The following is a 20490-nucleotide window of genomic DNA, read 5'->3' on the forward strand; positions in this document are numbered from 1 at the left end:
GCGGCTCCTGTTTGACAGTACTAAGCTAACTTTATGGGGAAAAAAAGTCTGCAACTATACTACTATACTATAAATATAGTAGTAGTAAAGCTGTAGTGATATTAATATTATGATGAATTGTACTTATGATTAATATAAATGAATCTATGATGGTTCTGCTGGTTTCCCAATCTACCAGCTTGCATCGTTCATGAAATTTTCAAACTAATTTTGAAGAACTTTTTTCCGTCTAGATCGACAAATGACATGTTAATTTAACTGCTGATTGCTGTGCAACTGCTGTGCAACTCCGACATGGCAAAAAAACAAACCAGCCCTGGCATTTTTGGTCCAGACGGCCCATCATACTTATATATGTCATATATATATCATTTTGTTTGATTATAGATATTAAAAACAGGTTTGAATCAGGTTGGTACAGTTGATGTTAGTTGGGTTAGTTCTTGCTTGTACCACCAAGTAAGAACTAAGAACCAAATGATAGGAGTGATGATTTCTAAAGCTCAAGGTGTATAAACAGACGTGTTTTCTCATTGGTGTCAGCTCAAAATAAATACACAACAACATTTTATTTAGGTAATAGTTTATTTACAAGAAGCAGGAACAGAAAAGTGTTCAAAGTTTCAGATGTATGGTACATGAAATGGGATTTAAAATCTGATCAGTAAGCCCAGTAAAGATGTGTTGGAAGTTAATCTGGTTCTAGATAATGGCTCTTTACTGCAGGTGGCATTAGTGGACTGGACTTCACTCCATCTCAGTACAGATAATGTACACTGTATGCTTTAGCTGCAAGGTTGGCGACCCTCAAATAACACTGGAGTGAGAACAATATGATGGGAAAGATGAGACAAGAACATTTTCTCACTGCTTTGTCTAAACGTGCCTGCTGCCACTTCCCCATCAACCTTATGCATGGAAATATCACCAGTTAAACAAAAACAGTGTTTTTAAGTAATTTATTTTTGCTCTAAACAGTGATCTTGTTGTGTTAAACTAACCTCAGATGTCGTAAAAAGTAGCACCCACAGCACATCGGTCTCATTCTCCCCAGTAAAACATACCAAGAGGTTTTTCTGTGATCCCTGTAAAATGCAAATCATTCAATATTGGCACAAGTGACAAACGCTGAAATCGTTTGTGAATTGTTCATATGTACAGTCTGTCAGTGTTGGGCAAGTTACTTTGAAAAAGTAATTAATTATAGTTACTAGTTACTTCTTCAAAAAGTAACTGAGTTAGTAACTGAGTTACAATATTCTAAAAGTAATTAATCACTTGAAAAGTAACTATTGCGGTACTTTAAAAAAAATGTTTAACCCTCTGGGTTCCAGGGTATAATTGGCCATTTTTAACTACTTTTGATTTTCCCTCCACATTTCACCTTTAAAAACTATTTATTTGTCTTGTTTGGTGTCATTCTTTTCAGCACAACCTCACGTGTCTGAATTTACAGTCATGTTTTCATTTTGACAAACTGTATTTTCATTTCATTTCATTTATTTATTTATTTCACACTTGGTACAACAGATCAAACAAACCAACCACACTTTCTATCAACAAAGCACTACAACCATGTGTGAAAAGGAGCAGGAAGAAGAAAATATTCTTATTAAACCCTGCCCCCTATCTACAATCCAACTTATATTACAAGTGGGCACCAAAAATACTGTATTAACACAATTGATCTAAAATCAGACAAAAACATAAAAACAGAGTAGAAAAACTTATATTTTTTACTGTAACAACCACAAACATGTTTATTGAATCATATTTCATAACTTTTTTTTTTTTTGTGTCCCGTTTGGATCTTTACCATCAGAATTGTTGTCTTAAGGCCAAGAAAGATGCCAAGCGGATTTATTTTACCAAGTGGATCATCATGGCTTTGCCATATTGGTCCATTTGATTGACCTTTATTATGATTATGAATTTATTTTATTTTCAGTTGCTACAAACGGGACAGACATGACTGGGGGACAGGACAGGGAGAAAGAATGAAAGAAAGAGAGGGAGAGAAAGAAAACCAAAGGGGAGAAGAGACGGTGAGAAGGGGGGGAAGAAAGAAAAAACAAACAAACAAAAAAACAAAACACCTGGGTCACCTGTATGGAGAAAAAAAACAGAAGAGAAAGCAAACAACAAAGAGCAACATAATAAAAAAAACGGCACCATCACAATAAACTAGCTAGCAGTAGATATCAGTAGATACTAAATAATAAACGATATTGTGCAGCACGCAAGATAGACAGCGCACAATGTGCTTTGAGGCAGCAGCCAAGAAAGCTGTAGTCCGCGTCTGTGAATACCCGTGTGTACACCTGTGTGCATACCTGTGTGGATCAGCATGCTTGCATTCCAAAGGTTTCTCCATGTAACGATCTGCTAGGGAGTGTGGGGGGCCACAGCCCCGTCCTCCAGGGCATGAAGCAGGTATGGAGGAGATCAAAACTCCAGACATCCAGAGGCCCCCAGAACACAAGAGACCAAGGAAGACCAACAGAGGGGCAGCCGCGCCACTGTCCCAGAAAGAGCTGAGGAGAGTCCCAGATGAGGGCTCACTCAGCAGCCGCGGAGCAGAAGCCAGGGGGAGTTGCAGTGACGCGCCCGTGAGCTCCGCCGGCAGCCAGCCGTGCCTGAGTGACCGAGCCCCAGGCCGAGAGGCCGGGGGCACCCCACCTCCGAAGTGGCCCGAGCGAGCCCCAGGCTCCAGGCCCCGATAAGCGGCCGCCAAGGAGTGAGCCAGTGTGTACCCGGACGCCCACCCCCAGACACAAAGAACCACCAACGCACCGACACCTGAGGGAGTCCGCCACTGGCAGGGGAAGTGGTGGTGGGTGGAGATAGGCCTCCAAACCTCGGAGGGCCTGAGATGTCCCCAGATGTCCCATAACTTTAAATGCAAATATAAATTGTCAATTTTAAAATCCTATGCACAAGTTTTGCAAACAACAAAATTATTTGCATCCATTTACCTTTTACCTTGATTTTTTAAATAACCATTTCAAACTATTTACAGAACAATCAGCTGTTCTGCATTCAATAAGATGCCACACAAATTATTTGTGCCACTCCAAAAAAATAATTTCTGTCCACTATAAAGGAGAACATCACAGCCTGATACCTGCAGGTCTGACAGCAGCAGGTGTATCACTCCTGTTTCTACCTGGAGACAGCAGTCGCCTCATTGTTCTGACACACAACACAAAACTATCTACAACACTACACACTAACTACACAAGACAACACATGAACTACACACTCCAAACACGCTAATCTCTCATCTCAAAACTCGCTCTCTCTCTCTCTCTCTCTCTCTCGCCGTCACTCCTAACACTTCCCCTGTTTTTGTTTGTTTGTTTTTTTGCTCATAAGCAGAGAGGTCTCGCTGCGCTGTCCTTAGACAGTAAACGTGACGAAACTTTTGAGGAAAAAACGCCGCGTATATATTTTTTATCATAACTATCAACACAGTTTATAAACTGGTATATATCACCTTGTTGCTTTGTCTTTAAGTGGTCACGTGATTGGCTTACCACGACTACTTTATTCTTCCTCAGTCAAACAGCAGCACTCATGCGATTGTTTTGCCCCCTGAGCTCCAGGTGTTGTGCTAGACAGTGATCGTGATTACCGTCCGCGGGAGCGCGCGCAGCTGCTTGAAAAAAGTAACGCCGTTATTCCCATCACTGCAGTCTGTGGGGTTGTTAAAAGGATACCAGGGATGTGTCTCAAAAGTGCTTCAATAAGGAGAGTTCACTTAAAAGAACATGATTTACTGACATAGAGAAATGATTGTATTTGGCAGTCAGACTCCAGCAGCTCATCATGGCAGAACACAATCCCAGCAGTTTTAGGACAGGACCCACCAGAGTCCAGGTGGTGGTGGTGAGGATGTAGACTGAGGTTTGGATGGCTCCAGCTGAGGTGGGTTTGAGGTTGACAGGGGTGGATCGCATCACTGAGAGTCTAAAAGGGAGAATGATGGAGAGTGCAGATTTAAACCAGTGGAGGCTCAGCATCCTGATGTCATTTTATTAAAAATGATGCTGCTATGTGTATTTAAATACAATTTTCTGTAATTTTTATTTAATTCAGTTTGAGGTAAAGGCTTACTCTGACTTGCTGCAACATGAACATGATCAAGGCTTTTTTGCTGAATATGGAGTCTTTTAAGTTAAACATAACCACACCAAGAGAATAAAGACATTTCCAGTTTGATTTGAAAATAGATTTCCTTCCAAATCTTGGATTTAACTATTTTTATCATTTCCAAATATCACAAGATTCCACTAAGAAATGTGGGAACTGTGACCATAAAAATATTACAGTATTGTGTGAATCCTATCACTATACCAGCATTCATGAAAGCACAAGGACAAACAAGAAACGCATGCAAGCAGATTCATATTTTGTAACCAAAAACACCTCAAGGAAGGAAATGTAGACAGAATTTATCTACGCAACAGAACACCGCAAGTTTCACCTTATCAGACTGGTTTCAAAACATGTCAAGCTCTACGTCAGCGCACTTCCTTTTCAGTTTGGGAGCATGTTGCCAACATTTTGATACACTTGTTTTGCACCTCTTTGTTTTTTTTTAAATTACTATACACGATTTGACATAAATCAGTCAATGTATTTCATATTTCTTCACAGACCTTATTTCTGTCTTGGCTTCAACTTGTTGACTTTTGAGTAGAGAGGCTCCTGTGGAGGCCTGAGTGGGTGTGTGGCAGTCGACGTAGTCAGACTCGTGCTGTGCTTCACAGTCGAATATTTGCAGGCCGATGAGCTGGGTGTGAGGATCAGTGTCTCAGCAGCAGCTATGTCAGAGCTGATCGGAAAGTTGATGGTGGAGTAATGGAGTGAGGCAGGATGGTTTGTAGGATGATCGACGGTGAGATAAACTGTGTTTGTGGCATATTCTGAGCCTGGACTCTGGAAATGCTCCTCTATTTCTTCATAGATATTGTCCTTGCCAGAAAGAGGAGAAGAAATTACAGTTTGAACTGTTTATATTTGATGAGGTTTACCATCAATCATTACCTGTACATCTTGAAATTCAAATTGGTGTTGCTAAAACTGTTAAGCAATGCTTAGTTCAGAACGCTGGCAAATAAAATGGCCAAAAAAGCTAAACCAGGGATTTTTAATCATGCATCCATTAAATCAGTTCACTATTTTTTTTACTTGGGAGAGCTTTCAATCAGTCAGTGTTAGCAGGTATTATAAGCTCAGGCCTCGGCCGCACAGGTCTAGAGACTGGCGAGTGATGATGTGGCAGTGACTCTACTTTCATGTGTATTCTCTGACTGGTTGCTGTTGGTGCTGGCAGTTGCCAGGAAACTGCTAATTCCCTGGACACAGTGGACTAGAGAGGTGTCAGTGACCCCCCCTGGCAACCACATCTTTAGGAAAAAAATATGCATTGACTGATTGGTTGGCGTGGTTGCTGGCAGCCAAGTATATGGTACTGCATCAGAAACCTCCCTGTGATTGCATGGATCATAGCACACTGCCACAGTCACACATAGAGCACCATTCACTCATCTCTTTGATATACTGTGCTGTTGCTTCACTTCCTGTATCCTTTGAAGGTGAAAGGCCTGAGAAATCGAAAAGAAACAGAACAACGTAGATTCATTTCGACACGTCACTGAACTGAGACTTAACTAGCTCTTCATTTGACATCTGTCAGGATCCAGTGTGTGTGTTGCTGTTTGGCATATTTTTCCACAATGCACTCCGGAAGCTCCGATTCTCACATCCAACTTCCCTCAACTACGGCTCATCTCTAGTAATAACCTGTCAGTATTTAAGGACCGGCTGAGACCTTCACTTTCCGCCAGATTGTTAGTACCACTATAGCGCTGGTCGGCCTCCTCTGTCACTGGTCCTTCTCGCCAACTTTTTACCTGCTAGAAACTAACCACCGCTTTCTGCTGCTCACTCCGTCTTGACATCTTAGATCTGGAAATCTCACCTGTCTGCGCCCCTGCTCACGGCAACTTTCTGCCAGATGTATGATTAGATATAGGTGTAAAAATGAAGGTAAGTGATAAATGAACTTACGTTTGTAAATAAGGATCAAAACTATCACAACCATCAGCAGCAGAAAAGCTATACAGACGATCAACACGACGACTGCCTCAGAAAAAACAAAAAGAGTCAGGAAAGTGATTCACATGCAATCATCACACAACACTGCCCGAGGACGTCGTGAAAATGTCTGTTTGTTTTCTGCGAGATAGTAAATGTACACTCTCACCAAAATTCTTATTCACATGTGGATGTAGAATACTTCCTCGTGTCAGACCTTGAAGAAAAGGAGAGTGTTCAGAAAGTCGTATGTCTTATATAACTGAAACAACTGGCGTTAATATGCAAAACACACAATTTTGAATATTAAGTCTTATTCCTTTAAGAAAAAGCTCAAACGATGAGAATCTGTTTGGTTTTTTGTTTGTTTTGAGACAGAAATATTTTGAAATCATTTTTCACATCCTGCACAGCAACATATCGTCAAAGGTTCAGCAGTACAGACATTAGACATTATAATAACATCTCTAAGCTAAATTCTTCTGTTGCAGTAAAGCTAGTTACAGAGAGTTTCAGATATCGTGCAGATTAAACTGTGCTAAGTAAAGATGTTTAAGGCTGATGGACTCTAGGACTTGTTGTAATAAACTAAAAGCTAGACTAGTGCCCTCCCCAGGTGAAAACACTGACGCTGTGAACGTGTTATATGTTTTCCTTGAATATCAAGAAGACTGCACTGTGAGGGAAAAGTTTTTCTAAAAAGTATTGTGTTCTGAGATTTCCCCTTCATATTAAATATATATAGGAAAATGAATGTTCATCAAGATAAACCTGTAAATATTCACGTCACACCTCTGCAGGTGGTGAAGGTGGTGCAGGAAGACTGAAGCATAAACAGCAACAGCCTCAGAGGTTATTACATTCATAGAGTTAACTTTGTCAAGTGCTTTTGCAGACTTTGTAACCGATGCAAATGATGCACCTATTAATTAATCCCTTGACCTGACTTTCGCTAGTTCTGATCCAGACCTTTCAGTAGCATTTGGGGTGTGCGTGACTGAACAGATTTGTACAGCCTGCTATGTGGTGCACGCCATGCAGGTAATAGAATGCTAGCATTAGCAGTCTAATAAGCAGATGTGTTTCTGTGTGTTTCATTGTTACAGTGTATGGAACATGGTGGCACCCAAAACCTTATCAGTCAGACTTCAAAAGTCTAGAAACCAATGTATATTTTTAAAACACAGTTTCTGGTGTAGATCATTATCGATAATATTGATGTTAAATAATTAACTAAAGTCTTGACTGCACTTTTAAGTATAAGTTAGTAGGGGTGGGAGATCAACCTTTTAAAATGATGTCATATTTTAAGGAAATTTGGGATATTTCTGATGATATGTTAGAGAAAAGGGAAAATTTCATCATCTGCTTGCAGCTTGCAGGCTGCATATAAGGGAAATATAATTAGGGCATTTTTCACTTTTCCCAAGGATTTGCTATCACTGATGACACAATATTGGGAAAGGAGGACTTATGTGGTGATGCAACATAAGACAAATGCAAAGACAAAAGTGTCCTAGCTTAAGTATAACATTTAAAATGCTGGTATTTTGTTACTAAACCTTGTAACTCTACAGGTTAAGCCTGCACAGGACTGTCACACAGTAAAATTTAAAAGAAACTTTTATTTATGATGTTGTATCCTGGGTCAAGTTTTTTAACCAGTACCTTAAAGCCTTTCTTATTTTCCATCCATTCTTATGTGCACTAGGGAAACTAAAGACGCGATGTTGTTATATCACAAAATATTACACTGCTATTGCTGTTAATTATGATTGTAGCATAGCCCAAATATTCCACTTATAGTCCAGGAGAAAACAGTCTGTGTTACCTCACATTTCCTTTTGATTTCTGACTGACTACGAGCAAATGTCTTAAAAAGTGACATATTTTCTTTGATAGGTTGATCTTGACAGTCACCCACACAACAAACAGCACAACTTACCTACAGTCAAATGAAATCCATCAAAGAAGTCGTCATGTGTTTGATTGTGTTTGTGAGGGACTCTTGCTCCACACCAGTATATCCCACTATCGTTTGCTGTTACTTCTCTCACTGTAATGGTGATACTCCCGCTGTTCTCTTTCATTATAAACCTCTGGTTCACGTCAGGCTCTGTGCTGGTTACTAGCTGTTTGCATACAGTTGAATCTTCTCCTTTGCAGATGAATTTTATACATGTGGAGGCATCCTGGTTGTAGTTACACTGGTATGTGAAGTTCTGCCCAATAGTTGATGTCAAAGGTTCAATATCTGAAGACAAAAAGACAAATATTTGCCTTCAGCTTATCAGCCAGCTTTTATCATTTAAACCTCAGAGACTGAACATGTGGAATACTCACCTATAACTTTCAGGTGTACTTGTGTGTGTGATAATCTGTAACTTCCATCATTTGATTTTACTCCACACCAGTAATCACCAGCATCCTGTGAGTTCACATGACTGATGGAAATGTTCAAGGCACGGCTGCTGCCTGTGAGAGTAAACGTCCCTTTTGGCGTTGATAAAATGTCCTCACAGGCAAAATGTTTCTTTTTACAGAAGAACTTTATGTGGGACTCGTAAACATCTGGATAACCACATGTGATGGTGCTGTTCGCTGTTCTGTACACGCTGAGAAATGTTCGCGGGCAGTTTGCATGCTCTGTAAACAAATCAGAGAATTAAAGCAGTTTATTTTAAGGACTTGTCGCGTTTCTTTTATGTTCAGGTGACTTTTTGAAATGTTCTTGGCTCCATTACTTTGAATAGATGGGGACTCTGTGGAAATGTTTTAGAAAAGCTCGTACTGCAGCTCAGGGCTGCTCATGAGCCAGAAAAAAAGTTCCCAGTGTTTCCGAAACCTTTTTTAATCAAATATTCAGATTTCCTGTGTGTGCCTCGTCTGGTGTCTGACACAAGGATGATGGTGATGATGATGATATTTCTTACCAGTCTCCAGTTTTCCTTCCTGTATGTCAGATAAGTTCGATCTTTGAAAAAACCTGCACCTGTACTTCCCAAACTCTCGCTCTTCAACATGTTTTATTGCAACCTTGAGATTTTTATTTTTTGTATCATGGTAGAGGCAAAATCTGCCATTTTCTTCCCACACGTCCTTCTTAGAGGTTTGTACAGGTGTTCCATTGGAAAGAACTACATCAGTGTACTGATATGTGTTATTTGTTTCAGGATATTTGCAGGTGATTACAGCCCATCGATGGTGACATGCTCTCACTTCAGATTCACAACCTGAAAATGAAAAAAAAATCTCTTTGTAAGAATCTGGAGCTGCAGCCACGTAGTCAAAGTCAACATTAATTTCATGCACGCATGTTTGTTCTTGAAATGTATGAGAGAAATACAATTTTTAGCACTTCTTATACCACAAAGATATTTGTACACTAAGACCTGCTTTTGATTTGTTGCCTGGTTCATGATGTCTCATCCATGTAACTATTTAAATTCAGTGTTTGTTGTAGCGATAGACTCAGGGTGCTATGTTCAGATGGTACGACCCGAGATTATCCAATCAGACGTTTTACTTCCTAAAAGCTTTAATAAACAAGGTGAAAATGTGTTATGTAAAAGAAAAGAAATGGTGCACATAATTAATGTTAACATTTATAAGATGGTATATTTTATTAAAGTGCATGAGCACAATTTTAGTTTTTCTATTTATATATCATATATGATTAAAATGTGATTGTTTGCTTGAGTTGTAAAAACCTTTTTGCCATTTTTAAAATATATGAACAGACTTAAAAAGTAAGAAATTGAAAAAAATAAAAAAAAAAATAAAAAATAATAATCTTAAACCAATCCAAAACACATAATCACCAGCAGCATATGTATTGTAATGTAACATTCAGTAGTCTGTTGTATTAACAAGTGTTAGTTATCTTTTTACCTGTCAGTGAGAAGATGAGTAGTAGCAGTAACATCACCGTGCTGCGTGCTGATGCTTCTTTAACAGTCTGATGTATCCTCGGCTTGTTTGCTTTCACTGGTTTGTCTGAGACGCTCCAGGGTTGTTTCTTGAATTTCACCCGTATGTGATTTTAAACTTTCTACCCCACCTTCCTGTCTGTCCTTTTTAATTTTTTTCCTTAAACACAGCTCCTCCCTCTGTGTAACTTACTTCTTTTGATTGCCGGTAAACAGGAAATAAATGCTGTGTGCGTCAGTGTGAATGAGTTGGTGAAAATTTCCCTGGTTGAACTGGAAAGCTGTGACAGCGTGGCAGTCATGTCCAACAGTTGTGGCAGTAGCATTTATTATATCGACTTTCTTTTTCATACTTTAGATACTTTTTACATGTTTTTATGGGCAGCATGAAAAATCTGAAGCATTTCACATATTTAAGATTTTGTCAATTACTGGCAAATCCTTTCAGTGTCTAAAAAAGTACAATTATGTCCTGGAAACAACTAATGAGCCATTTAAAGATACATTAAAATCAGTTCCAGTGTCTTATTATGTGTGCATTACAATTTAAAGTGCATTTACAAAAAATGTAACTAAATTGAATATTTTTTCATGACCAAAACAAGAATTCAGTGTTGGGATGATTCAGACACTTAATGCTTTATGAAATTTCACTCCTGGGATCATTCGATTGCACATTTGATTTAAAAAGAGAGAGAAACTGCAGGTTCGGACCTTTTTAGTGATCCAGGTTTGCAGATTTAAGACCTCTAGTTTTAAAAGCTGTTTTTAACTAAACTAAAAGAGTAGCTGGTTTTGCTTATTGGGAAATGATAGCTTGCATCAACAGCTTCAGCTAACTGTAATCTCAGAGATAATTTTGTACAAAAATAAAAGCCTGCTTAGTTTCCCTTCATATCACAGACCCACTGGGGCTAAGACAAGAGTTTTTTTAATACCTCTTTTTTGAGATAATTTATACTCTACTCATATTCTACTCTTTTGTATTCTACTCTAAAAATCTGCCCTTTTTATGTTACGAAATCCCTTTAGTCAGTTCACTATTCCTGTGGTTTATACTACACAGTACGTATATACTTTATTTATATATCTCATTACAATAGGTAGTCTCATTAGAGTTCAAAATCTCTTTGCATGTAGTAATTTATCTCAAACACACAAAATTAGCCACCACCCTTCAGTATCAAACCACTTCCTCTGATGTTTCCTGTGGTTTACAAGAATGTTTCCTTTTACACGTACAGGTTCAAGGGTTGTTGGTTCTATGGCTAAAAGCATATTAAGTTAAAAGCAAAGATAAAACGTGCATGATCACCATCGTTTCATCTCGCACCAGGGTCACATGAAGTTTGCTGAGGCCACAGCGCATAACAGCGACTAACATTACTGACTCAGTGGCTGCAGACTTCCACACCTCTTCTCTCATTATCATCAGCAAACACCATCAGTAAAAAACTGCACCTGGAGCTTTGTGGTATTTCCGTAGCTGAACAGCTCCTGTAGGTTTAATGTGCACAAGACTTGTATTTGTTGTCCATATCGGTTAGCTCTCATGGTTTTGCAAAAATTGTTACTATCACAGTCTCTTAAAATATGTTTGTTTGTTGTCTTAAAGGAATATAACATGAAGGACAAAAGAGTTCATTTATTTTTATTCATTTAATGCTATTTAATATCCACTGTCATGTCATCAACTTACAATAAAACCAGCAAACATTAATGAAACTTTAACACTACATGATCACAACTTTAGAAAAGCAAACAACAAAAACTGCACAGTAGAGAGTTCCAGTCTCTAACATCCCAACAAATGTGTTTTTTACCAGTATACATTCAAAAATCGCCCCTCCACCCCTGACCCCGTGGTACTACTCACTGTGGTAATGAGTTGGCCTAAAATCAAAAAAAGTCCAGTGGATAACAGTGTGATGATGGCATAACATAACACAACATGATTGTCACAAACAGGTCAAAGCAGGTAACAAGGAGGCAGATTCTTATTTCAGCAGAGCACACGGAGCGATTTACGTATCGTTTTTTATAGCTTTTTTTTTTTATAGTCGCCTATAGCTTGCCCAGGTAACATCAAGGTGTTTCCAGGCCAGTCGAGAGATATAATCTCTACAGCATGTCCTCCTCCCAGTGGGACATGCCCAGACCACCTGACTTAGGAGGTGCCCAGTAGGCATCCTAGTCAGAAGCCCGAATCACCTCAACAACTGGCTCCTTTCAATGTGAAGGAGCCAGCCACCCATCCTGATGGCTGACCTCTTCACCCTATCGCTAAGGGAGAGGCCAGCCGCCCTTCAGAGTGAGCTCATATCCGCTGCTTGCATCCACAATCTCATTCTTTCAGTCACCAGCCAAAGCTCGTGACCAGAGGTGAGGGTGGGGACGTAGATCCACCAGTAAATCGAGAGTCGCTTTTACGATCAGGTCACTCTTCACCACGATGAAGCAGAGACATGTTTTTAGACTTCTCTCTGTTGAAACCATACATGTCACAGTGAAATGTTTGTCAAATGGTGTTAATGTGATTGTACCAGTGTGTCAGACAGAAGTGTACATTTATACTTGTGGCATAGTAACAGTATCTTCATTAAGACATGGGAGCACTGGGCTTTGACACTGAATATATGATACAGGTGAGCTGCTATGTGCCAGTTTTTGTATGGTTATATGTCATATTGTATTATTTAATTGCTATTGAATTATTATCTTCTGCCAAAACAGTTTGGTTTAATGTGGGAAGTGGAGAAGCAGCACCTCAGTTTGGTTTCTGTTTTATAATAAATCTTGAGTGTTTTCATTTTTATTACAGGAATAACTACACGAGTCATCTGATATTTTACATATAAAATATCATCAAAACTACATCTTTTAAATTAAAGTTGTTATTTCACCCACCGTGCGACCACTACAATAAAAACGAATCCCTCTGTCTGCAGATTCTGAAACTGAAAATTATAACTACAAACTGTAAACATGAAATAGCTTTATGGCCTCTAAAACTGAAAAAGTTTTACAGAGTAATGACAGACCTGATAACAACAGCAGTGATCATTATAAACAGGAATTATGAAAAGGGTGATGACATATCCTCCACTGTCCCCCATGTTTTTTAGTTTCAGTCAGCCTACGTAAAGACAACAGGATGTGAATCACATTAAAGTCACTGAGCAGCAAACACATTAAAGCAGATCTAAGCACAGGAAGTCTCCCAGTTGTCTCCAATGAAACTGCAAAATGAGTGCAACAATTTCCAAAATTATTTTGCCACCTCCACAGGACAAGAAATGGCAGTCCATCTGCATCTAAAGGTCAAAGGTCACTCTTTCGAGGATGCCAATGTTCACATTTTGGACAGAGAGGACAGATGGTTTGAAAGAGGAGTGAAAGAAGCATCTATGTCCACTGTGAGCGACCATCTTTGAACAGAGGCGGGGGTTTACGACACCAACTCTCTGCCATCTATAATCCAGTTTTGAGATCCCTTCCCAGGCGCCTTAACGCCCACTCACATCCTGGGCCATCTGACCTCAGGAAATCACATGAGCCAGGTTTCACAATGAACTCACCTGAAACCCTGGCTGATTGTGACCTACAGTGGGGCAAAAAAGTATTTAGTCAGCCACCGATTGTGCAAGTTCCCCCACCTAAAATGATGACAGAGGTCAGTAATTTGCACCAGAGGTACACTTCAACTGTGAGAGACAGAATGTGAAAAAAAAATCCATGAATCCACATGGTAGGATTTGTAAAGAATTTATTCGTAAATCAGGGTGGAAAATAAGTATTTGGTCAATAACAAAAATACAACTCAATACTTTGTAACATAACCTTTGTTGGCAATAACAGAGGTCAAACGTTTACTATAGGTCTTTACCAGGTTTGCACACACAGTAGCTGGTATTTTGGCCCATTCCTCCATGCAGATCTTCTCGAGAGCAGTGATGTTTTGGGGCTGACGCAGAGCAACACGGACTTTCAACTCCCGCCACAGATTTTCTATGGGGTTGAGGTCTGGAGACTGGCTAGGCCACTCCAGGACTTTCAAATGCTTCTTACGGAGCCACTCCTTTGTTGCCCGGGCGGTGTGTTTTGGATCATTGTCATGTTGGAAGACCCAGCCTCGTTTCATCTTCAAAGTTCTCACTGATGGAAGGAGGTTTTGGCTCAAAATCTCACGATACATGGCCCCATTCATTCTGTCCTTAACACGGATCAGTCGTCCTGTCCCCTTGGCAGAAAAACAGCCCCATAGCATGATGTTTCCACCCCCATGCTTCACAGTAGGTATGGTGTTCTTGGGATGCAACTCAGTATTCTTCGTCCTCCAAACACGACGAGTTGAGTTTATACCAAAAAGTTCTACTTTGGTTTCATCTGACCACATGACATTCTCCCAATCCTCTGCTGTATCATCCATGTGCTCTCTGGCAAACTTCAGACGGGCCTGGACATGCACTGGCTTCAGCAGCGGAACACGTCTGGCACTGCGGGATTTGATTCCCTGCCGTTGTAGTGTGTTACTGATGGTGACCTTTGTTACTTTGGTCCCAGCTCTCTGCAGGTCATTCACCAGGTCCCCCCGTGTGGTTCTGGGATCTTTGTTCACCGTTCTCATGATCATTTTGACCCCACGGGATGAGATCTTGCGTGGAGCTCCAGATCAAGGGAGATTATCAGTGGTCTTGTATGTCTTCCATTTTCTGATGATTGCTCCCACAGTTGATTTTTTCACACCAAGCTGCTTGCCTATTGTAGATTCACTCTTCCCAGTCTGGTGCAGGTCTACAATACTTTTCCTGGTGTCCTTCGAAAGCTCTTTGGTCTTGGCCATGGCGGAGTTTGGAGTCTGACTGTTTGAGGCTGTGGACAGGTGTCTTTTATACAGATGATGAGTTCAAACAGGTGCCATTCATACAGGTAACGAGTGGGGGACAGAAAAGCTTCTTACAGAAGACGTTACAGGTCTGTGAGAGACAGAGATTTTCCTTGTTTGAGGTGACCAAATACTTATTTTCCACCCTGATTTACGAATAAATTCTTTACAAATCCTACCATGTGAATTCATGGATTTTTTTTTCACATTCTGTCTCTCACAGTTGAAGTGTACCTCTGGTGCAAATTACTGACCTCTGTCATCATTTTAAGTGGGGGAACTTGCACAATCGGTGGCTGACTAAATACTTTTTTGCCCCACTGTAAAGTGCCCTGAGGTGACTGCTGTTGTGATTTTCAATTCAACTCAGTTTTGATAAATAAAAGTAAAAAAAAGCAATCATTTCATCACGAAACTCTTTGACATGACGTCCTGCTGCACCATTTCCTAAAATAGCAATCAAGCAGAATTATTTATTAGTAGTTCATAGTTTGGTTTTAATTTAAATCTGGTTTAACTCGGAATTGCCAAAGACCATTAATTTAATGAAATAAAAAAATATCTTGAAACTGCGAACATTCTTACGTTTGTAGATGAGGATCAGTGCTATCAGAAACAGCAGGAGCACAGCTACAGACACAGTAACACTGATGATAACCTCTAAGCCATCTGTAAAATAAAAGAAAGACCAAAGAGAAAATATTAACCCACAGGTTTGTTTTTTTTAACCATCCAGAAGGTCTCTGTTGAGGAATTTTACAAAAGTAAAGTTTGAAAATATTAATAATGTAAAATACTCTAAAAATATATTGAAAACACTGAAAACATTTCAGAGTGATACATTAAAAAAACAACATTTTTTCACAGCTTTTTATAAACTGGACCTCGACAAAATACTTCAAACATGTCTTACTTTATCCTTTAACGTCACAATAAAGTTATTTTAAAATGATCTTCAAATGTTTCTATTAAAAGAAAAAATGTTTTGTTGCAAACATATTTATAATTTCTAGCATTCTAGCATGAGTGGAAAGGGGCTGTAGCTACTCCAGTCTTTAAAGGAGGCGAGCGTGACTTGATGTGTAATTATCATCCAGTTTCCATACTCCCTGTTCTTTCGAATGTGCTTGAGAAGGTTGTGGCAGCACAGTTAATTGATTACTTAGAGACTAATCAACTGCTTCATCCAATGCAGTTTGGTTTTAGACCAAAATTTTCCACAGAAATGGCAAATTGCTATTTTGTTGAAAATATTAAGTGTAATTTGGATAATGGTAATGTTGTGGGTGCAGTGTTCCTTGGCCATGACATACTTCTTTCCAAGTTGATAAAATTTGACTTTGCAAAGCAAGCAGTTGATTGGTTTGAGTCCTATCTTCACAAAAGAGAGCAGCGTGTGAGGGTTGATAAAGAAAAGTCATCCATGTTGGAAAACAGAATGGGTATTCCCCAAGGATCTGTTTTTGGCCCATTGCTATTTAGTTTGTTTATAAATGATTTGCCTGCCAGTTGTCCAAAAGCTAGCTGCCAACTTTATGCAGATGATGCAGTTATACACGTACCAGCTAAGTCACCTGGCGAGGCAGCAGACACCTTAACGGCTCATCTAAATGATGTCCAACAATGGTTGGAACATAATCATCTTGTATTGGATAAAGAAAAAAACAGTTTCTATGTGTTTTTCTATTAGGAAACGAAGTTCATCTGATGATTTTAAAATTAAGTTAAGGAACGAAGAAATAAAAAAGGTCAAAGATTTTAAGTTTCTGGGAATAAATTTGACAAGCATGTAAAGAAGATTTCTAAGACGGTCAACGCTAATCTGAATTGTTTTAAGTTGATTCGGCACTATATACCCACTTAGGCTCAGTTATTTATGCATTCCATGATATTCTCTCATTTTTCATATTGTATGACAGTTTGGACCCAAGCAACACCATCTATAATTCAGCCTGTGGTGTCCTTATATAACCAGTCTTTAAAAATAATGGATAAAAACTCTGTTCGGTGGCATCACTGTCACATTTTACAGAAATATAACTTACTTAGTTTTAAGAGTTTTAATCATTTGTGTTTTCTTAAATTAGTCTTTAAATGTATAAATAGGATGGCCCCCAGAGTGTCTCAATAGATACATCCAGAGACAAGATAGTAATCGTATTACTAGGAGCAAGGCGAACGGCAACTGCAAGCTATTATATCGCAGATCTACATTTGGTCAGTCAGCTTTTCTATAAAGGCGTTGCCATCTGTGGAACACACTTCCAACCAGAATCAAATTGATTACAGACATCAGATCCTTTACATTGGAGGTTAAAGTTTGGTTAAAGGTAAATCAGAGATGTAGCCATTTTAACTAATTTTAATATTATTTTAATTTATTGTCTATTAACTGTAATTGTATTTATTATGTCATTTGGTTTTATGAAAGTGTATGCTTTATTGTAAAATGTATCTATTTTGATTGTAAGCCCAACAAGGGACAATTGTTGACAATTAGCAATAGCTATAAACTTATGTGCGTTACATCAGTTTCATGTTTGTACTTGGACTATGTTAAACTGCACTGTCCCTTTTAAATAAGTAAATTCAAATTCAAGTTCATTTTTGCAGTATTGGGAGTAAATTCTCTGCCTTCTGTGTTCTTATCATAAAGCTCTTCAGTAACATGTAACTTCTTCATTTACATCTGCACTATAACATGTAGTATTTTAGTCATGCCCTGATATAAAATTGAAACATAAGAGGGTGAAGATGTGAATTACTCACCTTTAACCTCTAGATGTATTTGTTGAAGAAAAAACTCTTTGTCACCTGATTTCACTCCACACCACTAGACTCCAGCATCCTGTGAGGACACATGACTGATGGAAATGCTGCTGCTGGTGTTTGTTGACATGATTCTCCAGTTTGGCTGTGGAGAAGGGCTTTTTGGTAAAACGTTCTGACAAGTGGAGTTATCCTCTTTGCAGAAAAAAGCGGGCTTGTATTTGCCATCAGGAGAATCACAGGTGATGGTGGTGTTATTATTTCTGTATGCAGTTTGATTAAATGGTTTGGGGCACCCATCTTTATCTAAAGGGAAAAAAGAAAACCAAGATAAAACACAGTAAAGTGTGTATCAGATATTTTACTCGTCATTACATTTATCTTATTTAACATTGCAAATAAAGTTTCTTTTATGGGACCAAAAAAAAAAACACAACTTCGTACCAACTTCAAATTCTGTGTCTTTGGATTGTTTTCCGTTGCTGTCGGCATTATTAAGCTGCTTGACGATCAACTTGCCAGAGTTTATTTTGTTTTTTTGAGGAAGATTAACAACTTTTTCCATTTGAAATCTTCCATTTGTTTTTTGATTGAAGATGAATTTAACCCACTCTTCTTCGCAGGGTGCTGCTTCTGACATCCGCTCACAACCTAAAGACAAATATTCACATCATGTCAGACGTCAAAAGTCACACACAGTTATTTATTTTAATGTCTCTTATTACATTTGTTTTAAATGGCCAGTTTGATCTAAATTAGTTAAAATAAATATGAATGCATAATTATGGTGTATGACAAAACATACAAGTGTTTTATTTCTTCTTGTTCAGTTTCATTCTTTGTGAACAATTTTGAAATGTTGTGTTTTTGTGTTGTAGCCGTGCCTTTTAGCTCGATATATAACAAATGAATTGCAAAATGTCTGTCAAGGTTCTCAGTCATCCAGGTCGTTGTAGTATAAGGAGTTTGGAAAGAAAAGCGTCTGGACTTTTCTTGAAGATGTTTCATCCGAGAAGCTTCTTCAGTTCTAAGCCAAGCTTCATTTGAAAGCCTGATGCTTAGCCTCGTCCACCCCAGCTGTAAAACTCAGAAACCAGTCTTACTTGTTATCATCTATCGTCCACCTGGGCCTTACACAGAGTTTCTGTCTGATTTCTCAGACTTTTTATCTGATTTAGTTCTCAGCTCAGATAAAATAATTATTGTGGGTGATTTTAACATCCATGTAGATGCTAAAAATGACAGCCTCAACATGGCATTTAATCTGTTATTAGACTCAATAGAATTCAGTGATTTTCACAGCTGTTTAAAACCTGCGTTGCATCACATCTTTTCATGTTCAGCAGGCAGGATAGGACCCAAACACAAGAGGGGGAAACTGAGAGAGGCAACTTTACTGCTGTAGGTATTTCAACACTAAAAAATCAGAAAGCATAACCAAAAACTAGGAACAGACTCTGAACTAGCATTGAGAAAACACACAGCATACGTGTTGGGAATAACGCTGTTACTTTTTTCAGTAATGAGTAATCTAACTAATTACTATTCCTATCATTACAACGCCGTTACCGTTACTAACAAGAAAATGCGGTGAGGTCGCGTTACTATTTTTCAACAAACAAACGGTTGAAGCTGTGATCAGTTTACAGCACCTTATATCAGATGTAGCTGTAAGTAATCTGGGCGCTACAGCTTTAAGCAGCTGTGCGCGCTCCGGATGGCAATCACTTTCTGGCAGGGATCTCTTTTTGGCACAACACCTGGAGCTAAGAGGGCAAAACAATCACATGAGTGCTGCTGCTTGGCTGAGGAAGAATAAAGTAATCAGTGTAGTTCATGTGTTGTCTTGTGTAGTTAGTGTGTAGTGTTGTGGATAGTTTTGTGTTGTGTGTCGGAACAATGAGGCGACTGTCCCCAGGTAGAAACAGGAATGATAGATCTGCAGGTATCAGGCTGTGATGTTCTCCTTTATAGTGGACATAAATTTTTGGAGTGGCACAAATAATTTGTGTGACATCTTATTGAATGCAGAACAGCTGATTGTTCTGTAAATAGTTTGAAATGGTTATAAAAAAGGGTAAAAGGTAAATGGCTGCAAATAACTTTGTGGTTTGCAAAACTTGTGCATATGATTTTAAAATTGACCATTTATATTTGCATTTAAAGTTATGAAATGTGATTCATTAAACATGTTTGTGGTTGTTACAGTAAAAAATATAAGTTTCTACTCTGATTTTTTATGGCGGCAGCTACTAAGTTTTAATATTACTCTTATTACTCTTTTTGTGTCACAAAATAAACTTTTAAGATATTTTCAGGCAATAATGTAGCTGTGTAAACTTCAAATATCTTCTCGGTTTATCAAGATATCACATATTTGCAAAAGTGCTCCGAAGTGCTCCTTGATAGCTAGCCGGGAGCTCGAGGGTCACTAGAGCCGTTGGGAACAGCGAACTCCCTGCACATCGTTTTCAGGCCCCACGCGGTCTTTCGCTACTCAGTGTTTCCCCCTCTTGGTGTCCTCTGCCTTGTTTAGTTATGAACCAGTAGTTTTGCCCTTGCTTGTTTTTCTGTTTTGCCACAGATTTTTAGGTTGTGTTTTCTGAGGCAACCAAGAGCTCAATGCTGCCATCTACTGTATCCGCTGCTCATTAAAAACCTCATTAAAAGGAGAATAGTAACAAACTGACAAATTGATTCTAGTATCACAGACAGAATACTCGTGCAGTTCGTGTTTTCTTAATGAAATGTATGACAAATATAAAACTGACAAACAGTTGTTGAATAAACATGATAAATTATCCC

General features: G+C 38.8%; 1 protein-coding gene across 1 annotated transcript; it reads right to left on the bottom strand.

Moving 5' to 3' along the window:
* Positions 1-3592: 3592 nt before the first annotated feature.
* Positions 3593-10203, bottom strand: LOC120719997. The gene is made up of 9 exons (XM_040009576.1): positions 9994-10203; positions 9036-9335; positions 8446-8748; positions 8048-8356; positions 6272-6319; positions 6076-6147; positions 5554-5609; positions 4662-4977; positions 3593-3969 (listed from the first exon to the last, which is right to left on the bottom strand). The coding sequence occupies exons 1-8, from the start codon at positions 10025-10027 to the stop codon at positions 4663-4665; spliced, it is 1437 nt and encodes a 478-aa protein (XP_039865510.1). The 5' UTR covers positions 10028-10203; the 3' UTR covers positions 3593-3969; position 4662.
* Between the last annotated feature and the right edge of the window lie 10287 nt (positions 10204-20490).

Source organism: Simochromis diagramma, unplaced genomic scaffold (assembly GCF_900408965.1).
Source record: "Simochromis diagramma unplaced genomic scaffold, fSimDia1.1 OVJJ01000320.1, whole genome shotgun sequence".
NCBI lineage: Eukaryota > Metazoa > Chordata > Actinopteri > Cichliformes > Cichlidae > Simochromis > Simochromis diagramma.

What these genes read in the sequence shown, in the direction of transcription:
- LOC120719997 (XM_040009576.1), bottom strand. Translation starts at nt 10,027, where the DNA reads ATGTTACTGCTACTACTCATCTTCTCACTGACAG. An exon ending in ACTCATCTTCTCACTGACAG is followed by an intron (nt 9,336 to 9,993) that starts GTAAAAAGATAA and finishes TTTCATTTTCAG; the next exon opens with GTTGTGAATCTGAAGTGAGA. An exon ending in TTTGATCCTTATTTACAAAC is followed by an intron (nt 5,610 to 6,075) that starts GTAAGTTCATTT and finishes TCGATTTCTCAG; the next exon opens with GCCTTTCACCTTCAAAGGAT.